The 22,252-nt window shown below is 43.8% G+C and overlaps 1 protein-coding gene across 1 annotated transcript; it reads right to left on the bottom strand.

Moving 5' to 3' along the window:
- Positions 1–214: 214 nt before the first annotated feature.
- NRIP3 (nuclear receptor interacting protein 3) lies at positions 215–20,458 on the bottom strand. Its single transcript, XM_007531204.3, has 7 exons — positions 20,211–20,458; positions 8,825–8,986; positions 8,245–8,327; positions 4,656–4,795; positions 3,765–3,817; positions 3,559–3,653; positions 215–3,270 (listed from the first exon to the last, which is right to left on the bottom strand). The coding sequence occupies exons 1-7, from the start codon at positions 20,382–20,384 to the stop codon at positions 3,255–3,257; spliced, it is 723 nt and encodes a 240-aa protein (XP_007531266.1). The 5' UTR covers positions 20,385–20,458; the 3' UTR covers positions 215–3,254.
- Between the last annotated feature and the right edge of the window lie 1,794 nt (positions 20,459–22,252).

Raw genomic sequence — 22,252 nt, 5'->3', positions numbered from 1 at the left:
TTATAAAACCAAGCTCAACAAGGTTCACTGATTTGACCAATGGCAAATAGTAAGAGAGAGCAAGAGGTTTAATAATAAAGAAGGAAATAAGGTCCAGAAAGACTTATGTTGAGAAGACCCTATGCAGTAATACAACTAGGTTCCCTCCCCCCACCACCACCACCGACCCCATCATCCACAGGATCTGACGCACAGATTCTATCAGACGAGCATACACAGGAAGATTTTACTTTATTGTTACATCAATCTCACAAACAGACCCTATACAATCAGAAACACTGAGCAGATAAAGTAAAATGCAGAGGTTTGGCAATAGAAGGAGGGGAAAATCCAGTTCTTCTCCTCCTTGTCCCCAGCATAGAAAGATAATTCTATTACACAAGAGTCATAATAGCTGACTTACCAAGAAATCCATTCTATAGATACTTTGAGCTAAGGGATAGAAAATCTTAACAGTCGTGTAAGGCAGGGAAATAGAAAAGTCAGAAAGCATTTGTTCCTCAAGCAAGTCAGGCACAGAAATACCAAATAACAAAAACGGTATTTTTTCATGTTCCTTGCATTTCAGATGGACATCTAATGAGTAAGAGAGTTATCAACTCTATAGTGCTATTCCTTGTTACAGCCTGTCTTCAGAACTGTGCCTATACCCTTCAGCAGGGAATCCAAATAAATATACACCAGGTCAAAGAACTCCCAGTGTGCCTTAATGGAGATCTCTCCATTTGGGGTGGGATTGGGTGGGAGGTGATATATTTCACTAAGCCGTAGGATAAAAAGTAGGCTAGTTGCAGGGGAACAGTTTTCACGAGAGGTGAAGCAGTGCTGTGGGTGTCTCTCCCTGGCTTACCTTCCCTCTTAAAATAAAAATAATAAAGGGGGCCAGGTGGTGGTGCACCTGGTTGAGTGAACATGTTACAGTGCACAAGGACCCAGGTTCAAGCCCCTAGTCCCCACCTGCAGGGGGAATGCTTTGCAAGTGGTGAAGCAGTGTTGCAGGTGTCTCTCTGTCTGTCCCTCTTTATTACCCCTTTCTTTCTCCATTTCTGGCTGTCTATGCAGTAAATAAAAATAAAGATAATACAAAAATTAAAATAATAATAATAATAAGACCAGAAGCCAGGGCATTAATTCAGCAGTACAGTACAGGACTTGCATTTATGAAGGTCTGGCTTCAATCCTCATCACCATTTATATAGGGGCAGTGCTCTGGCCTTACCATCTTTCATGAAAACTTAAAAAAAAAAAAATTCAGTGGTACCCTAAGTAGGTGAAGCAGATTGAACTCAGTGGAATGGCTCAGATTCCCCTAGGTAAGAAAAGGAGTTAAGAGAGAGAGGTGGGTACTGAAAGCTGGTTATCTTGGGATCAAATTGCTCAAATTTAGCTCTCCCTTCTGTAGCTATGCTGAGTTTCCACCTTGCTTCCTCTACAGTGGCTGACAAGAAAGGGACCTGGTGATAACTCAGGACAACTGCCTAACTATTAACATGAGTCACCAATGTACCTTAGTCTTGAGATTCTGTGAGGCTAAAATCATTAAACGTTTCTAAACACAGATGGGATCTAGCAAAATTCAAAGTGAGATTTACAAACTTTTTTTTTAATTAAATATTATGGGAACTATAGCTATGAACCAAGGGTAAACTTGGGAATCTCTAAAGGAATAATCACAGATTACATTAAAAAAAAAAAATTTCAACACTTTGACAAAAGGGGAGATTCCATTACAATCCATTACAATTATTAACTTAGATCCTAATAAAAAGATCCAGGAAACTCCTATGATCTAGCCCTCTCAGGTCAAGATATATTGAGAAGTGAGAAAATGCTGCCTTTACCAATGCCAGTTCCTGTCCTGATTCCTTCCTTGTCCAGGGAAAGAGCTGAAGTTTCCAAATTCTCAGGTTCCAGCCTGATAAGTTTAATCTCAACTTCTACCTTGGAATTTTTCCCCTAAGTAGGCCTTCCTATTGTTCCTATCCAGAATTCCCTTCTATTTGTAGTCTGGATCTGCTTGGGATTATAAATATCTTTTCCATGGTCCTGCTCCCAGATACTTATATCTGTAGTGGACAAAAAAAAACCAGCCTAGGCAGAAGTACTGATTGGATCTTAGGGTATCAGTGCCTAACAGTGATGCTCAGATAATTTACTAAAGCTTTTAATTCCATCTGAGAGAGTAAATAATATTCCTCTCTAAGTGGCCCCTTTATACACACCCTACCCCCCGAGAAGCTTAAGGTAGTCAAGAAAACATCTCATTTATCTTTGTACTGTCAAGTTTAAAGTAGCCAGGTAAGACCTAAATGTGCTAACTTAGGGTAGGGTTATTAGCACATAGTAGGGCAGCTACTCAAATCCTATCTGTTCTCAAAACATATTCTGAGTTCTATATATATATTTTTTTTATTTTAATGAGACAGAGACATCAGAACACTGATCAGCTCTGTCCTGTGGAGTTCATGGATTTAAGTTTGAAACTTTGGAGACTCAGACATGGAAGTCTTTTTGCACAACCATTATGCTATTTTGCTAAGCCTCAAAACTTATTCTTCCCCTACCCAGCCTTTAAAAAAATAGTTATTTACTATGAGAAAGACTTCGAGAATGAGAGAACCAGAGCTCTGAAGTGCTAGAGATTGAACCTGTGGCCCATGCTGCCTTTTTATAAATCCTCACTCTCTGTTCTCCTCTCAGGGTTCTAAGACAAATGAAACAGCATGGGAGAAAGAAAATATTATCTCTGAGTTCCAGGTCCCATCTACCACTGACTCAGCATATGAGAGAAACGAATGAATCAGAAGAAATTCTAACTCTAAGACATTGGTATCTGTACCTCTTTGAAAATGCTAAAAGGAGGTAAAGGTCAGGTTCCAGTTTATTATACATTTTAACTATAGGAAAAGAAGCAAGTGCATCTAGGGAGAAATAGAACCTGGCAGCCCCTTGACTAAATAAAAGCAAATTCTTGGAAGAAGCAGAGAAATAGGCCACACGTGAGACCTGGCAGTGTTAAAAAGGTCTATGAGTGATCAAATAAGTAAAAGAAAAAAATGGCTATAACCAGACAAGATTTCTAAGGACAGACTAAAGTCTAGAGAGGTCTGGATGGGAAGAAGCCCCTAGGTCATCTACTAGAGAAAGGACTTGGTCCACAGAAAGTTGCTACTACATTTGGTTCAAACTCAGTTTCTCAATCTGTCAATCTGGTGTGTGTGTGTGCATACGTGCAGACATGCTGCAGGCTGTAGTTATGCTTCTGAAGTGCTGAAATGAGAAAGAGATAGAAGTAATGATACCAGGTTCAAAGAAATGAGGCCAAAGACAATTACAGCTCTAGTTTCAAAATGATTAATTTCCCCCATCACTTTATATATATCAGTGCTGCTTATTCTGAAATATAAGCTGAAGAGCTTTGTAGGATGCTGAACTCTGGGGATAGGGGAGGGGGTACAATCTGAGGCCAAAGGCAGAATACAACCCTATATCCTGTGTGAGAAGCCTCTAGGTCACAACAAATGGATTTGACTAAACCCAATCTATATGGGTACTCACTTGTCTTCATTCAAGGAAACTGTCTCCACAAAAGGGATTTCTTCCTTCTCTGTCTTCCCCATAATCAGCCGGTGCTTGTCTAAGTTTATGATGCACTAAAAATAAAGGAGAATCACTGGTTCTGGTTAATAATGTCACCATGAAGTTCCTATATAAAAGGACTCCTACTTCAGAAAATATCAAAGGGATAGTAAAATAAATCCTACCTTCAGTGATCGGAGAGTCTGAAGACCAAGTGACAAACTTTTCTCATTGTCCTCTTATTTAAAAAAGGAGAAAAAGATGCAGTCATTTCCATGCTGGGCTAGAAAAAAGCTTTACTACCATTAGACTCCATCTAAATTCATCTATCCACCCAATAACATTTGTTGAGCATCTATTCAATTAAGCACTTTCTGTAATATATTATAATTAAACAGTTTAACAATGCCCACAGCCCTTGGACTATCTAACCTGTAACATTATACTTAAATGATAGATCTAAGTTTCAACTGATGGTCTTGTTAGTTCTAAGAGACAAAGGCCTGTAGACAAAAACCCAGAAACTTAAGAGTATTCCAGAGGAGAATATATGAGGGAAGGAAGATGGTGGGAAACTATCAAATATTTATGAAAAAGGTCTTGTTCTGTACCTCCAAGTGAGCTCATGAAAAATTCTCAGGAGTCATTTTTACCTTTACACACACAAAAAAAAAATGGGGGATTTTGCCCCACAAATTTTAAATCATGAGTTATATACTCCTTTTTCTGCTTGATTCTCAACACATCTTAAGTGTAGCTCAAGGGCACATCTTTCACTTTAGAGAGGATTTTTTTTTTTTTCCAGAGCACTGCTTTGTTCTGTCTTATGGTTCTAGGGATTGAACCTGGGATCTTCAATGCCTCAGGATTGAGAGTCAGTTTGCATTCGCAAAACCATTATGCTGTCTCCCCAGCCTAAGAGAAGAAAATTTGAGACAAGGTCTATACTACCGAAAAAAGTAGAAACCTGGAATTTTGAGGGAGTCAACTATAGGCATGAGATCCCATAAATGTTTGGTGGGAGTAGGGAGGTTTTAGACTAAGGGCCCAAAGTTCTAAGTCCTAATTTGACTCACCAACCACAGCTGCTGGACAGTCCAGCCGGAAGGAGCCCAGTGTGATTACTAGGTGTTCAATTTGGCCCACTACTTTCAGATGCCGGGGCAGAGACAGTTTCTCGCCTTCATGCTTGTGAGACTTGACTTGGTCCTTGAGTCTGCATCAGAGAAAAAGATACCAACATCTTCTTGGTAGAAGTTTCTTGGTGGAATCTACTTTCTGAGCACCCTTGGAATTTTCCAGGATTAATTAATACAAAGGTGCTAGTCAACCTATTATCTCTTATTTTTACTAATTAGAGAAGGTAGTCCTAAACATGTAAAAAAAAAAAAAAAAAAAACTCCAGTCACTGTTCTCAAGAAGCTGCACAATAGCCCACACTGGTATAAGACAGTTGACATCTACCCCTTCTTGTTAATAATTATTTTAATCTATTGGGGAAAAGGACGTTGGCACCCTTAAGAGAATCCTAAGTATTCTAGCACGCCCACCTACATGTGAGGTTGTTTAGCCTCTTGCCTATCTGTGGTTAACCACTCAGGGTAGGCTAATCCTAATTTTAGGAGATTCTCTGTCCAACTTTCTATTTGTTTTTTTCTTTTTAATATTATTTATTTACTTATTTATTAGGTAGAGACAGAGAAAAATTTAGAGGAGAGAGGGAGACAAAGAGGGAGAGAGACAGAGTGATACCTGCAGTCCTGCTTCACCACTCCTGAAGCTTCCCACCCTTCAGATGGGGACCAGGGGACTGAACCTGGATTCCTGTGCACTGTAATGTGTGTGCTTAACCAGGTGAACCACTGTCTGGCCCCTCTATTTTTTTCAATTCAGTCCATCTCCATCAATTTGTCTTAGGCTATAAGGTCAGTATAGGCAAGTACTTATTTGGTAAGTGCACTGATACTAGTTCAGCAAGAAATATCAGGGAGGAAGTCCTAATTAATTTAATTTGTCTGTGTAGGGAAGGTAGGAAAAGAGTGAGTTCACAAAGGTTTCACACAGTTATGTAAGCTGAATGGAACAGTTAGCACTTGAACTATTATGGATTGTTAGATAGATAATTATGCATTTTCTGTGCCAATACTTCTGTCCTTCTATATTTCCTCTTTTGGTATTATATCCCATCCAAAATAAAAATAATTGCACATTAAAGACAGTTATTAATTCCTCTGAGATCATGGCAGTTATGCACCAGAACATTAATCTTTTCGGAACCTTTATATTACCGTCTATCTTATTTCTTCACAACATTAAAAACAAATAATAAGATTCCAAGATTCCCACAAGAGCACTTACATCCAGGACTAATCTTAATTTTTTTTTTTTTCTACCTCCAGGGTTATCACTGGGGCTCAGTGCCAGCACTCCTCCTCCTGGAAGATATTTTTTTCTCTTCCATTTTATGTTGGACAGGACAGAGAGAAATTGATAGTAGGGGGAGATAGAGAGGGAGAGAGAAAGATACCTGCAGACCTGCTTCATTGCTTTTGAAGTGACTCTCCCCTAATCCCTACAAGGAGGAAGCTAGAACCAGGATCCTTATATGGGTCCTTGTGCTGCGTACTATTTGCGCTTAACCCGGTGTGCCATCGCCCAACCCCCACTCCCAACCACAATCCTAAATAGCAATATACAACATCCTTAGAGCCAGATTCTACTCATCTAGGATATACCAACTAGATAGATAGGTCCTTCTAATTTGTTGCCTAGGCTGAACACAGGACCAGGAGGGGGCACACAATGAGCTATGGGGTTCATACTTTCTTCATCTAGACTTCAATTGTTTGCTCAAAACTTACCAGGTGGGACTTAGGGGATAGGAGATAATTTGCCTGGGGGGGGCAGAGAAAGGGGGAGAGAGAGTGTGTGTGTGTGTGTGTGTGTGTGTGTCTCACTATGTGTGAGACCCTGGATTTAAGCCCTAACACCACATGGTAGCACTGGGAGTGGCACCAGGAAGAAATTCATGGATGATGTAGTACTGTGGTCTCTCCTGTTTCTCTCCCTCTCCTTTCTCCAGTAAGAAATTAAAGGGGGAGGAGCCAGGTGGTGATACACCTGGCTAAGCGCACACATTACAGTGTGCAAGGATGCAGGTTCAAGCTCCTACAGGGGGAAAGCTTCATGAGTGGTAAAGTAGTTCTGTGTTGGTATGCTTTTAAAAACCCCTTCTGTCTCATTTGGTTTAAATCCCCCCTGTTTAACACTATTCTATTTACATAACACTTCATTCTATTTACATAACCGCTGTTAACAAGCACCACCCTCCCTCCAGGGCATTGGTGGTTCAGTGATGGAATTCTCGCCTGCTCCGCCCCCTCTCCTTGTCATACCCTGATTTTCACCAGTCACTTTTCTCTCCACCCTCTCTGTGTCGCATCCTGTTCCCACCCTACTGGGCTAGTATATTTATAAGGACAAGATTGTTTGTAGTTTTAGTTGAGTTTAGCTTAGCTTGGTATAGATTGCGCTGCATCCTGCATGAATAAAGAGATATTGCCTACAGCTCAACCATGAGTCCCGGGTCGTCTGTTACCCGCCCGTGAAGCCAGCCCTGCGAAAACAACAGTTCTGCAGGTGTCTCTCTCTCTCCCTCTCTATTTATCCCTCTCCCTCTCTATTTCTCCCTCTCCTATTAATTTCTGTCTTTATCAAATAATAAACAAATAAAAAATAAAAGTCAAAAATAAAGAAATTAAAGAGGGGAGGCTGATTGGCAGTAAACTCAGTAGAGTGGATACATTATCACGTTCAACAACCCAGGTTAAAACCCCTGGTCCGTTACTTGGCTTTGTATGTTAACTCTCTCTCTTCAGCCACCAGGTTCCAGATGCCAGCATAATTCCAACCAGACTTCCCTGGACAGACAACACCACCAATGTGTCCTGGAGCTCCGCTTCCCCAGAGCCCCACCCCACTACGGAAAGAGAGAGGCAGGCTGGGAGTATGGATCGACCTGCTAATACCCATGTTCAGCGGGGAAGCAATTACAGAAGCCAGACCTTCCACCTTCTGCATCCCACAATGACCCTGGGTCCATACTCCCAGAGGGATAAAGAATAGGAAAGCTAACGGGAGGGGATGGGATACGGAGTCCTGGCGGTGGGAATTGTGTGGAGTTGTACCCCTCTTATCCTATGGTTTTGTCAGTCTCCTTTTTATAAAAAACAAACAAACAAACAAAAAACCTAGCCCCCACTTGCAGGGGATAGCTTCATGAGCTATAAAGCAGTGCTACAAATGTCTCTCCTTTCTGTCTCCCTCTCTATGAAAAGAAAATGAAAAAAAAAAAAAATGACCACTGGGAGTAGTGGAACAATGTTTAAGTCCCAGTGACAACTCTGGTGACTAAAAAAAAAACGAAAGAAAAGAAAAAAATAAGTCTGAGGTTGCTTGGTGGTGTCACACATGTGTAAGACTAAATTAATTACCACATTAAAAAAATTAGGTGGGAGTTAACAGAAAGCCCATAAAGTCCACTAAGATATATGATGATACTTGTGCACACTTCCCTTGGAGCCTGTGTGTAGATCCTCACAAAAGTATTTTCAGGCAAACGGTGCAAGAGTATCTGATTTCCACTCAGTACAAGTTGTTACTTACCCCAGCCTGTCCACACAAGCTGATGAGATGAGATTATGTTGACACCCTGTATCAATCAAGACCTTCACATCCTTTCCAGCACACTGTGGAGAGAAAACATACTGTTCAACAGGAGCCAAGGAAGCAGAACGGAAGGGAAAACTGGAGAGCAACCAGCAGATGCCATATAAAAGGCGGAGTTGGAGAGAATTCTCATAATTATGGGTTGATAGTGTCTCACTTTCACTGACTGCTAAATCTCCTTTGATGGACACTTTTTCCTACTACATCTAAAGTTGACAGAAGATTCCAAAGCACTTTCAGTGTTTGGCTTCATATGCCAAGTGCTCTTGATGTGTTTTTAAATCACGTACCCCTCCCCTTTCCAAATCTGATATGTTTTGGTTCTTTTGTTTATAAAGATACACAGGCATACAAAATATTGCGTATGTTTTAAGCATTGCATGGAATGCCTCCACTAAAATTCATTTATTAATTCTATAGTAAGAGTCACATTATGTAGTTTTGCAGAGAGGGCCACACTATATTGGGATAGGGCCTTGTTTCATAATCTCCAGAAAAGCTATTTTCAGAATATTACCTGGCAAGAAACCAAAATCATGTCATCATCCTCAGATTTCTTCAGCCCCTCTGTCTTAGACTGATTGAGTTTGTTGGTCTTGGAGGACCAAGGGACACGGCTGCTTCTGAGCTTAGACAGATTGGTTTCCATAAGACGTCTCTGAAGAATGTTATGAGGTTGCTTGAAGAATAAAAAATAGAGGTGTCTTAAACATGGATCATTTCCCTCTTCTTCCATTATCCCCTAAATACCATATAACTAAGGTCTATCTTTACGACTTCATTCTTCCTTCAAATAGGAATTTCATTAATATTTTCTGAGCAGGTACTAAAAACCAATTTGCAGCAGGCCATCTTGTATGAATGACAGAGCAAGGTGTGAAACTAGAAAATGTGGCTAGGTCCGGGGGTCGGGCGGTGGCGCAGTGGGTTAAGTGCATGTGGCACAAAGCGCCGGGACGGGCGTAAGGATCCCGGTTCGAGCCCCCGGCTCCCCACCTGCAGGGGAGTCGCTTCACAGGCGGTGAAGCAGGTCTGCAGGTGTCTGTCTTTCTCTCCCCCTCTCTGTCTTCCCCTCCTCTCTCCATTTCTCTCTGTCCTATCCAACAACGAATTGCATCAACAAGGGCAATAATAATAACCACAACGAAGCTACAACAAGGGCAACAAAAGGGGGGAAAAATGGCCTCCAGGAGCGGTGGATTCATGGTGCAGGCACCGAGCCCAGCAATAACCCTGGAGGAGGAAAAAAAAAAAATGTGGCTAGGTCCAATGGGTATTGCAGGCTAAAGAGAACTCAGGGATCTCTTTGGGACTATCTGGGTTTGCTACCTCCCCTCCTCTTAATAATACATTTCAGGGAGCCGGGCGGTAGCGCAGCGGGTTAAGCGCAGGTGGTGCTAAGCGCAAGGACCGGCATGAGGCTCCCGGTTTGAGCCCCCGGCTCCCCACCTGCAGGGGAGTCGCTTTACAGGCGGTGAAGCAGATCTGCAGGTGTCTGTCTTTCTCTCCTCCTCTCTGTCTTCCCCTCCTCTCTCCATTTCTCTCTGTCCTATCCAACAACGACGACATCAACTACAACAACAATAAAAAGACAACAAGGGCAACAAAAGGGAAGATAAATAAATAACAATTACCAAAAAAAAATAATAATACATTTCAGGAGGAAAAAAAAAAGGGGTCTTAGTCCGTGATATACATCTGTCTTCCCACATGATTTATAATAGAGCAGTTTAATCTCATAGGCTGAAGAAACCTACTTCATACTGACTACCAGAAGCTTTGTCAAACACTATTTCAAGTTTTGCTCTCTTACAGTAATATATTTTGAACCAAGTCTACTAAGGTGGTGACAGTCTGGACCTCCTCTGGACTGTTACCCATGGGATGGATGAGGTATAAAAAGACAGAAATTTAAACCTATTGAGCAACCCCTCCTGATACACTCTGAAACCTGGCAGAACCAATAGGAATCATTCTTGCCATTCATTTCTTCTCTCTTCAACGGGCTAAAAAGTGGGAGAGTAGATGGGCTGCCTGACCAAGAATCAGGGACTTATCTGTGCCAGTAAAACTAACACTAAGATGAAAATTGAGAAATGTGAATTCAAGTCTGGTCTTTGATAGAGTTTAAGGTACATAAATCAACAAATATTTGGTTTCTATTAAAATGACCTCCAAAAAAGTATAAGCTACTTTTGATTCAGAGACTAGAGCCCTCACAGAAATTGGGTAGAACTGAAGAAGGTCTTCATTAGCTATCATTTTACAGATTCCTGTGGAAGAACAGAATCAGAAACATGACTCACGTAACCCTGGTGAGGCAAAGAAATGGATTCCTAAAATATACTGACTCTTGGCAAAGCAGATTTTTAAATTAGTATCCTAGGGTAAGGGGAAGAGAAGCACTTACAAGAAAATGAGAGCCTCTTAACTTGATAAGGAGCTAGAGGAAGTGCTAATTCAGTCAGATTTCCTGATGTGACACTGAAAGAGTGCTTTGTTTCTCAAAAGAAACAGAAAATCACTCATCTTAATATCTCTCACTTATAATCCTGGACTCCTAGCCTGTTACACTAAAGCAAGATAACCAAATAGGTTGGGTTTGTAGAAATGAAGATTAGAAGGGGCTTCAATGGCTATAAAATCAAAGTCCTCCCAACCTAAATGTTGGGGTTTTCCATCTAGACCACATTTTTACCTACAGCACTGTTCTGCCACTCATGAACTGACCGGGGGGCTTGAACTCAGGTCCTTGTTCACTGTGGCATATGTGCTATACCAAGTGCAACACTACCCAGTCCCCTAATAATGTTTGAATTTTCAAATCCAATAGAAATGTTTCTTTCTTAGTTGAGTCTGATTTTTTTTCTGGGGCATCTGAAACTGTTGATTACTCTTTTATTTGTTATTTTCTTAAGTAACCAATAAAGGTTTAGACACAAGCAAGTTCAGTGCAAAATATTTAAATATCACTAAAGTAAATGGAAAACTTTTAAAAATATATATTATTTGATTTTATTTGAACTGATTTTATACAGATACAGAGAGAATGACACAAAGAGAAAGACCAGAACAACACTCAGATCTGGCTTATGGTGTTGCTGGGGATTGAATCTGAGACCTGGAGCCTTAGGCATGAAAGGCACAAATAAGTAAATGTGAGAGAAAAAATATGAAACAAACATTGCACGGCTGCAGTGAGTTTTGAAATAAAGTTTGGTGAAATATGAAAAAATAAAGACTGAATTTTTAAAAAATAAAATAAATTTTAAAAAAGAAAGTATTTTTGTAAAACAACAAGGGCAACAAAAGGGAATAAATAAATAAATAAATATTAAAAGAAAAAAGTCTTTTTGTATAACCATTATGCTGTCTCTCTAGCCCTTAAAAGGGAAAACTTCTACAATATTTCAATATCTTTACAGTCTCAATCCCTATTTCTTCTTCTAGCGTTTGCCCTTCTTCCGTAGCCCTATTAATAACAATCTTTAAATTTAGTCATTTGCCCTGGACTGAGGTTTAGCATATTATCACAGGACTTACATACCTGAGGACCCAGGTCAACACCCAGCACTGCTATCAGTCAGACCAAAGCAGTACTCTGGGTGTGTGTATGTGTGTGTACACGTGTTTGCGTGTATGTACATGTGTGTGTTAATTAACCTAGACTTGAGTGCTTCACACCATTCCATTCTGTCCAGTGCTGAAGTAGCACAGACTGCCAGTTCATCAAAGTCCCATGTTCAACTCTTTTTCCTGAACAGACACCAGATTAATTTCCTTTCCTTGCACTTAAGACTAGTTAATGACTGAGTTCTAGCAAATGGAATTTGAGTAGTAATGACATCCTTTTTCTAGGTCTAGTCCATAAAAATCTCTTCCATATTCTATTGCTTTTGTTTTTTTTTTTAACTTTTTTTTTTTTAGATTTTATTTATTTATTAATGAGAAAGACAGGAGGAGAGAAAAAGGACCAGACATCACTCTGGCACATGTGCTGCCGGGGGATGGAACTCAGGACCCCATGCTTGAAAGTCCAAAGCTTTATCACCACCTCCCAGACCACATTTTCTATTGCTTTTCTAACTTGCTGGAGTAGAAATAACCCATAGAGTAACCTTTTTTTTGCCTCCAGGGTTATTGCTGGGGCTTAGTGCCTACACCATGAGTCTGCTACTCCTGGAGGCCATTTTTCCCCCTTTTATTGTAGCCTTGTTGTGGTTATTATTATTATTATTATTGATGTCGTTTGTTGTTGGATAGGACAGAGAGAAATGGAGAGAGGAGGAGGGGAAGACAAAGGGGAAGAGAAAGGCAGACAGAAAGGGGAAGAGAAAGGCAGACACCTGTAGACCTGCTTTACTGCCTGTGAAGCAACTCCCTGCAGGTGGGGAGCCGGGGGCTTGAACCGGGATCCTTATGCCGGTCGTTGCACTTTGTGCCACGTGCGCTTAACCCGCTGCGCTACCGCCCAACCCCCCATAGAGTAACCTTTGATGCTGTATGTTGAATGACTATCATTAAATGACTACATGGAAAGATGTTGAGTTTTCCGTTAGTACTGCAACTTAATTAAAAAAAAAAAAAAAACACGCTTAAGCTATTATATATTTTAAAGCTGCAAGAGAAGTTTTCCTGCTCAAACTAAGCCCCTGCTCAAACTAAGCCCCTCAAACTAACAGCTGTGGAATTAGAGGTTTTAGAACCTCTATAGTGGAGGGTTGAAAAACATAGTTAAGCATCGGTTAACATCGGTTAAGGCCAGGTGAGCAAAGTACAAGGACCAGCGTAAGGATTCCAATTCAAGGCCCCGGCTCCCCACCTGCAGGGGAGTCGCTTCACTACCGGTGAAGCAGGTCTGCAGGTGTCTGTCTCTCTCTCCCCCTCTGTCTTCCCCTCCTCTCTCCATTTCTCTCTGTCCTATCCAACAATGACAGTATCAATAACAACAACAATAATAATTACAACAATAAAAACAAGGGCAACAAAAAGGGAAAATGAATAAATATTTTTTTTAAAAAGAAAACATAATTCAGGTTAAAATCACATTAGTGTAAAACCAGGGTAAGACTCCCAGTTGACTAAGACAACTGAGAAGAATGTCAGATATTTACTTTTTAAAAAATATTTTATTCATTCATCGACTAGAGATAGAGAAATCAAGAGGGAAGGGAGAAATAGGGAAGGAGAGAGGCATCTGTTATCACTACTATACAGTGCTGTCTCTTGAGACCTTGAGAGCAACTTGGAGGTACTTAGAGATTTAAATTTATATAGAAAATTAATTTTTAAAATGATTTGTTTATTTTGAGAAAAACAAATGTGTAGGAGAAAACATAATTATATTATTTGACTCATGCATAACTATAAAAATTATTATAATGCAAGTAGTAAATGCTACTTGATCTAAAAGTCATTTGACTAAATAATGTAAGTGTAGCAGAAAAGGGCTGTTAAAAGGGGAGATGCAAAATAATTAAACCCTTCTGTCACAGTAGGATATAAACAGAAAAATCACTATGTCAAGGAACGGTTTAATATTTTAAGTTGAAAATTACATACATGTAGAAATTGGGAGAGAGCTCATCTAGTAGAGCACACACTTTGCCATGCATGAGACCCTGGTATGACATGGAAACACTATGCACAGCATCAGGGGAAGTTCTGTGAGTGGAGGAGCAGTGCTGTGGTTTCCCATCTCCTCTCCCTATCTCTTTCTACCTAAAATTTTAAAAAATAAAGTAAAAAATGTCCACCAGGATAATGGAATCATGAAGGCATAAAACTCTAGCAGGCAATAAATACATATATATTTTAAATTAAAATATATACCCCACTTAAAAGGGAGTGTTTGGATACAAGAAAAGTCAACTTGTAGAGGTTAAAATGAAAACATTATTTTCCCCCTCAAATAACAAAAAGTCTAGACGTAGATGTCTGTTGGTATTAATTCAGCAGCTTGATAATTTCAGGGGTGAGGGCTGGGTAATGGCACAAATGTAAGGCACATAGTTGCCAAGTTCACAGACTTGGGTCCAAACTCCCGGTCCCCCACCTGCATGGGGGAAGCTTCCTGAGCAGTGCTGCAGCTGCCACTCTGTCTCTTCTTCCTTATCAGTAGCTCTCTCCCTATTTCCTTCTGTCTCTATCATAATTATAAGTAAATATATAAATTAAATTAAAAAACAATTTCAGGGCTACTTCTCTTGTAATTTTTTCATATATTGCTTCATGGTTATATGATAGGTATCCAGCTATAGGCATTACATCCATATTCAAGGAAGAAGGGACTACATGCCATATATATATATATATATATATATATATATATATATTATTACTATTATTATTTTAAACTGGAGCATTGCTCAGTACTGAGTACAGGGGATTGAACCTGGGACTTTGGGGCCTCAGACATGGAAGTCTCTTTGCATAACCATGGTGTTATTTCCCCTACCTACCTATCCTTTTTATTAGGGAAAGCAAAAGCTTTCCTAGCAGTTACCTCAATACCACTGAGTAGCCTCCCTAGATGATACTGTTTTCATTCCTATTTTATAGACAGAAAGGGAGAGTGGGCTGAGGGGAGAAGGAAGGGTAGAAGGAAACTGGAAAAGACAGCACTCTACAGCTCCACTATCAAAAGAGCTCTTCCTGGTGTTAGAGTGTTAGGGACTGAACCTAGGGCCTCATGCTTGGTAAGGTGGAGTGCTCTAATGGGTGAACTATGTCTCAACTGTATTTTAAAAAGCACACCCTCTGCAGACAGGCACAAACATATCTTAATTTAACTACTAATGGACATATAATTTCCAAATGTTTGCTGTTGAGACAATACAATAAATTCAGCATTCCGGGGAGTCGGGCAGTAGTGCAGCACGATAAGTGCACATGTTGCAAAGCTCAAAGACCGGCGTAAGGAATCCCGGTTCGAGCCCCCCATTTCTCTCTGTCCTATCCAACAACGAACAACAATAACCACAACAAGGCTACAACAAGGGCAACAAAAGGGGGAAAAATTCTGCATTCCAATTTTCTTCTCTGCGCATTCCTTAAATTTCATTCCTTAAATTTTAATATTCCTCATAATTCTATCTTTGGTCATTTCCTTATTCTGCATATCCTTTCAGGGAAACTTAATCTACTTTAGTTGCATAAATAACTATAATGATGTAAACCTTATATAAAATTTATGGCTCATGTCCAGGCCTCACTTTTGAATTTTTAAAAAATATTTATTCCCTTTTGTTGCCCTTGTTTTATTGTTGTAGTTATTATTGTTGTATTGATGTCGTTGTTGTTGAATAGGACAGAGAGAAATGGAGAGAGGAGGGGAAGACAGAGAGGCAGAGAGAAAGACACCTGCAGACCCGCTTCACCGCCTGTGAAGGGACTCCCCTGCAGGTGGAGCCGGGGGCTGGAACCAGGATCCTTATGCCGGCCACCTGCGCTTAACCCGCGGCGCTACGGCCCGACTCCCACTTTTGAATTTTATACCCACAGATTCAACTGTTTTTGAACTTCTCAACTTAGAAATTCTTTTCCCCCAATATTTATTTATTTTGGATAGAGACAGAAGCTGAGAGAGAAGGGGGAGGTACAGAAGAAAGAAAGATACCTTCACTGCTCCTGAAGATTCTCTCCAAGTGGACATCAGGGCTTGAACCCAGGTCCTCGGGAATTATAATGTTTGCGCTCAAACAGGTGCACCACGACCCAGCCCCCTCAACTTAGCAATTCTACACTTTCAAACCTGTCCCTCACACACAAAAAATTTGCACTTCCTCCCTTATTACTTATCCTAGTGAGTAAAATTCTGCTTCCTTAAAACCTTGTTATCCCCTTTTGTTCTCTTACTCCTTTAAGTCAAGAAAAGGACTCCTTCTCCTATAATAGTTCTCTTGCTAGCTATATCAAGACAAAACCCTCAATTCAGCATCTAAGTTCTTCTATTACCACCCATCCTCTTTCTCAATGTTATTTTATAAATTTTCTGCTCTCAATAAAATGACTACTTGTTACGTACTAGCTTGGGCAAACCATCAATCTAAGTATTATTTTATTTAGCCCCCCCTTTCTTTTTTCTTTTTATTTTGATAGGACAGAGAGAAATTGAGAGAGGAGGGGAAAATAGACAGCTGCAGGGCAGGGTTAGACAGCATAAAGGTTATGCAGAGACTCTCATGCCTGAGGCTACAAAGTTCCAAGTTCAGTCCCCCACACCACCATAAACCAGAGATGATCAGTGCTCTGGGGGCGGGGGAATTGTGTAGATGTTTCACTGCTTGTAAAGCAACCCCCCACACACAGGTGGGGAGTAGGGGCTTGAACCTGGGTGCTCATGCATGATAATGTGTGCATTCAACTAGGTGCACCACTGCCCAGACACCCCTTTCTTCATAAATGAAGTTTTGAGCTCTGAAGTCCTGTTCCATACTAACATTCTGGGTTACTTCCTTTCCACCAGCTTAATACCATGATAACATGGTACCACCAGATATCCTTTTGTTCTTTTCCTAACCTTACATTCCAAGTACTGACTCTGTTTCCTTCAAAATATATATAGAAACAACCTAGTACTTCTTATTTATTTATTTTTATTTATAAAAAGGAAACACTGACAAAACCATAGGATAAGAGGGGTATAACTCCACACAACTAGTACTTCTATCCTCTCTACTACCTATAATCAAGTCCAAGCCACCATCACTGATCTGTTCTGTAACAGCCTTTGTTTTCTGTCTTTTCTTTTCACTCTTCTCTAATTCATTACTTAAAGGGCAACAAAAAAGTGAGCTTTTACAAATGTCAGAAAATATATTCCCTTAATCTTAATAAGGTAACCATGAACCCAACCAAGCAGCTCCTGTTTCTCTGTTGTCTCTGAAATGTGACTGCTAAACCCTAACTCAAGTTTAGGCATCTAAGCCCATACCAGGTTAATTCAAATGTACAGCTTCCATCATCACCAGAAGTTTCAGAAGGAAATGGGTACTTTGGGCAGCACTGTATTGTGGAGGAAGTAGCTTAGGCTCTTCAATCTGGCACCCAGACTGCTTAAACATCTCTCCTAGCCAGACTGTAGAGTGGGCAGAAAAGTGAAGTGAGAGGACACAGACTATATACTGCAAAATGTCACAGAATTATGACTTGAGCAAGAATTTCTAGGGCTATTTCTCAATTCCTTTGCTCATGTGGCACTGAACTCCAACAGCATTCAACTAACAGATTTCTGTGGTCCAGGAGGGTCAGACTGGAAAATCAGGAATTATGATAGAATTCTAACTTTACTGCTCCAGGTCAGCTTTTTCAGATAGAAAAGCAGACATGGAGGATGAGAGGGAAAGAAACCACAGCACTAAAGTTTTCTTCAGTGTGGTGGGGGCCAGGCTTAAACCTAGGTGGCAAGCATGATAAAGAGGGTACGCTATTTGAATGAGCTCACTTGTTGACCCCAATATTATGTGCTTAGAACTGAAAATCATAACATTTTTTTCTTCTTCTTCTTCCCAAAAGGACACAGAATCATTCTACTCCATTTTAGTTTTTCATACAGTCTGTAGATAAACATCAATTCCAGATTACTCTTCAAATGAAATATGTATTTTCTATCTCAGGCCTGTGACTCCCGAAGGCATTAACATCTGAGCCGCCTTTGCTGAATATAAAAGACATGACCCAGTCTATCTCAGAGACAGGCCCTGGGTTTGCAGTTGCTCAGTAACATATGGAAATCTACCTAAGACAGATATTACCCCAGGGCTTCTGCTTCTGTTTCTCTCTCTCTCTCCCTTCCTCCCCCTCTCTCTCTCTGTGTTTACCAAAGCACTGCAAAGCTCTGGTTTATGTATTCTGTCCTACTGACACAGCAATGGTGGTGGTAGTGGGGGTGAAGCATGGTTCAAAGTCAGTTCTTGTGTGTCACATCCATGACAAGCTGTTACTCCTTACAGCCTGCTGCCCATACTTGGTGTTATTAGCTCCTTTGGGGCTCAGCTGAGACAGTCAGAATCAGAAAGCATGTAATTCTACCTATACAGAATGAAGTAGTGATGGGATGCTGGGCAGAATAGTCCTAGAGAGTACCTCAGAGCTATGCTACACCCAGATAGCAATCACATTCTAAATCTAGCACCATGGAAGAAAAACATCCCACATTTTACTTCTCCTATTATTTTCCTTTTTTAAAGCAGTTCTCAAGGCTCCCAGGAACTAGGATTATTTTGACTTGAACATAAGGAGACTTGGACCTGATTTGCTAAATGAATCTAGACTATTTCAAAGTGAAAACAAAGAAACATTTCTTTTTCCAGGAATACAACTCATTCACTACTCTGAACCAACTAGCATGAGTCAGACTATTTAATGACTTGTGCAAGAAAAATATCTTTTAAAAAATTTTATTAGTAATTTAATTATGATTAACAAGATTTATTTTTCATCTTTAACCAGACCACTGCTCAACTCTGACTTATGGTGGTGCCAGATATTGAAGCCGTGACCCTGGAAAAAAAATACCTTTTTTAAAAACAGGGCAGGAAACTGGGTAGACATCTCCTGCACATAAGTAACTAAAAATTATTAACTATTACAATGGGGGTAGGCAAACTAGATATTAGTGTCTATGTATTATTGATTTACCCCCCCCCCCTTGGAACAGAAGTCAGAAGCTCTAGCCTCAATAGTCAGAGTGGGAGTGGAAATGGCAATGACAACGGGCCTGGCTGACACTCCCCTCCTTGCCAAATGAAACATCCAAAAGCTCAAAAATCCTGGGGAAAGTCCTTAGGGCACCTACTTCACGTAAACAATTAATGCTTCATTCACTGGCCAGATGAATACACCGATGGTGAAATTTGAAGCAAAACAAGGGAACTGAAAAGAAAAAGCAAAACAAATAACAACAACAACCCTCCAGTTAAACCTGAAAAGCTAAGCAAATTTTGCTCGGCTCCAGTGACTGAAGAATGAGGGTCAGATTCAATTCATTAAACTAGTCGCCCCGATCCATTCGCCCCTCACCCCCATCCTGCCAACAGAGGGCAGCTTGGTCTCTGAGCTCGGACCTCCAGCCCCAGCGCTTCTCAACGTGAAGAACCACCCTCCTAGGAAGACCATAAATACATAAATAACGCAACTGCGCAAGACCCAGCGACCCCATTAGCTAGTCAGGGTCGGTGAGGCGCCGCAGCCAGCTTCCTCTCCCGCCCCATCACTCTGGTCAGGCGGGGGGGGGGGGGGGTACTAGTTTGGGGTCCAGGAAACCTCAGGTAGACTCTGCCCTCCCCCCACCCGAAGATGAAAGGCAGTTCAGACCAAAACCAAAGGCGACGCAGACTCTGACCTGAGGAGGGGAAGGACAAGTCACCCGACCCCACACCTCTCCCGCATCCCTTTTCACTTCTCCCTCCCCTCAGACTCTTTGGGAGTCACCTGTCGGGGTCGCTACGACGCTCACGCCCCAAACACGCGGATGGGGGGGAGGAGGCGACCTGAGGGCGGGAGGCCCCGACCGCATCCTGAGGGAAGCGGGGTGAGGAGAGGCGAGCTGAGGGCGGAGGCCCCGACAACGTCCTGAGGGAAGCGGGGTGAGGAGAGGCGAGCTGAGGGCGGAGGCCCCGACAACGTCCTGAGGGAAGCGGGGTGAGGAGAGGCGACCTCAGGGAAGCGGGGTGAAGAGAAGCGACCTGAGGGCGGGAGGCCCCGACCGCATCCTGAGGGAAGCGGGGTGAGGAGAGGCGACCCGAGGGCGGGAGGCCCAGACCGCATCCCTCTGAGGGAACCGGGGCTGCTGGAGGGTCCGAGGCGGAGCGCACGCCGGCCGGGCCTCTGACTCAGGAAAGCGGCCGTGCGGTGCGGAGGCGCCGGGTCCCCGGGAGGGCGCGGGCGCGGGCGCGGCTCACCGTGTCCTTGGACGACCCCAGCTTCTTGAGGCCGTCCAGCGGCAGCAGGTCGGCGGAGTCCTTGTGGATGAACTGCACGGCCTGCTTCATCCTGCGCTGCTGCCGCAGCGACGCCGCCTCCCGCAGGTCGGTCTCCTTGCGGCCGCTCTCGGTGAGGAGCCCTGAATAAAACATCGCTGTGGCGGCGACCGGCTGCTTCGCTCGGCTCCCCACTGCCGGGTCACCCTCAGCCTCGAGCGCCGCGAAAGCCGCGCGAAAGCCGCGCCTTTTATAGCCGCGCGTGACGTCACGGGGAGCAGCCAGTGCGCAAATGGGGCGGGGCCTGATTTGGGGCGGGGCCGGGACAGGGGGCGGGGCCAAATCGGGGGCGTGACCATCCCTGCGCTAGGGTGTGCCCAGGACGTGGCCTTCTCGGGGGCGGGGCTTTCCAGGGGCGGGGCTTTATCGGGGGCGGGCCCGGAGCGGGGGCGGGGCCTTACAGAGGCGGGGCTTTCCTGGGGCGGGGGCTTACAGGGACGGGGCCTTACAGGGGCGGGGCTTTCCGGGGCAGGGGCGGGGCCTTACAGGGGCGGGGCTTTCCCGGGGCAGGGGCGGGGCGGGGCCTTACAGGGGCGGGGCTTTCCAGGGCGGGGCGGGGCCTTAAAGGGGAGGGGCGGGGCCTTAAAGGGGAGGGGAGGGGCCTTCCCGGGGGCGGGGCCGGCGCCGGAGTCCCCGCGTCTCTGCGGCACCTCGGGGCGCCCGGGCGAGGCCGGGGTGCGGGCGGCGCCCTCCTGAGCGTCTAGGCTCCCCGCGGCCGCCCCTCCCAACGGCCCCCCGCCGTCACGGTGCCCCGCAGCCCGGGCGGGAAGGGGGTGGGTGACAGGCCGGCGCTCACCTGTGCGCTCCGCGGCGGACCCGGGGACCACCCACACCTGGGCCATGGCTCCGCAGACCCACCTCCGCCGAGGACCGCGGCGCTGCCCGAAGCGGGTCTCCACCTCCGGGCACGTGACGGGAGGGGGCCGCGCTGCCCGACCCTGGGCGCCCCGCGCCGTGCGGCCGAGTGGTTGGCGCTGCCCCCTCGGCTCCTCCCCGGGCGGGCGTGCGGGGTGCCGCACCGCACCAGGGGCCTCCGTGTGGCGGCTGCCTTGCAGGGCCAACAGCAAATGCGAAAGCGGCAGTAACGGCATCTGCGGAACCAGCACGAGGAGCCGGCGCCGGAACACGGACTTTCAATTCAGCATGTCCTTGAGGCCGCACGAGCCAGTGGCAGGAAGTGAAGACCTTAGCAGGTGATAAAGCTGGATCGTTTGCCCCCAGAACATGATGGGAATTCGCAGGCCCACATCTGTGTTTGACCTCACAAACTTACTTCTTCAACATTTGCCCCAGATTGAAAGTGCACAGACTACTTGTGAGGAAATAACTGCAGAGGCCAGAGGACTTCTCACTTGGCCTCAAGGAAGGCCCAGACAGGACGCCCACCCCCAAGCCCCTGGCCCACCCGCGCGAAGGGCAGCAGCGTCCCCTGGAGTAAAGGAAAGGACGGGGCTGCAGCTCCCCTTCCAGTCCCCGCACACTTCCAGCAATGAACCACAGTGGCCGCCCTGGCGCCCTGGCTCCTAGTCTCTCCTCCGGGTCCCAGTTGCCCAGGAAACGGTCAAAGACAGCCATGCCTTGTCTCTCTCTCTAGCACAGGTGCCTCTGAACTCAGCAAAGGATCGGAACAGGCCCCACAGTGAGGGCCCCTATGGACCATGCCAGCTGATTTCCTCTGGGAGGCAGGCAGATTCCAGTTGTCCGCCTTTTGGCTGATGATGGCTGGTTGGAAGAAAGGAGTTCCTTTCATGACTGGACCACCCCCACCCACTGGGAGGACTGGGAAGCTGATTCTTTCTGGTGAATGGAAATTTGTCCGTATCAAGTATTGCTGAAAAATAAATAGGCCCTAACCAGAGCTGGGGATCTTTGTGTCAGTGCAGAGCTCTGTGCTGTAGTAGGATTTGACTATGCAACTGAATCTGTGACCACAACACAATTAGTCTCCTTATAGCTTTATTTTT

The sequence above is a fragment of the Erinaceus europaeus genome, chromosome 17 (assembly GCF_950295315.1).
Source record: "Erinaceus europaeus chromosome 17, mEriEur2.1, whole genome shotgun sequence".
Taxonomy (NCBI): Eukaryota; Metazoa; Chordata; class Mammalia; order Eulipotyphla; family Erinaceidae; genus Erinaceus; species Erinaceus europaeus.
Note: the sequence above shows the minus strand (reverse complement) of the source record. Positions and strands in the feature narration are given on the sequence as shown.

Bases quoted from the DNA above. Each gene is read 5' to 3' on its own strand.
- NRIP3 (XM_007531204.3), bottom strand. From the start codon at position 20,384: ATGTTTTATTCAGGGCTCCTCACCGAGAGCGGCCGCAAGGAGACCGAC. The intron at 8,987-20,210 runs GTGAGCCGCGCC...TTATTCTTCAAG, and splicing joins TGGGGTCGTCCAAGGACACG to CAACCTCATAACATTCTTCA. The intron at 8,328-8,824 runs GTAATATTCTGA...TTCTCTCCACAG, and splicing joins TGATTTTGGTTTCTTGCCAG to TGTGCTGGAAAGGATGTGAA.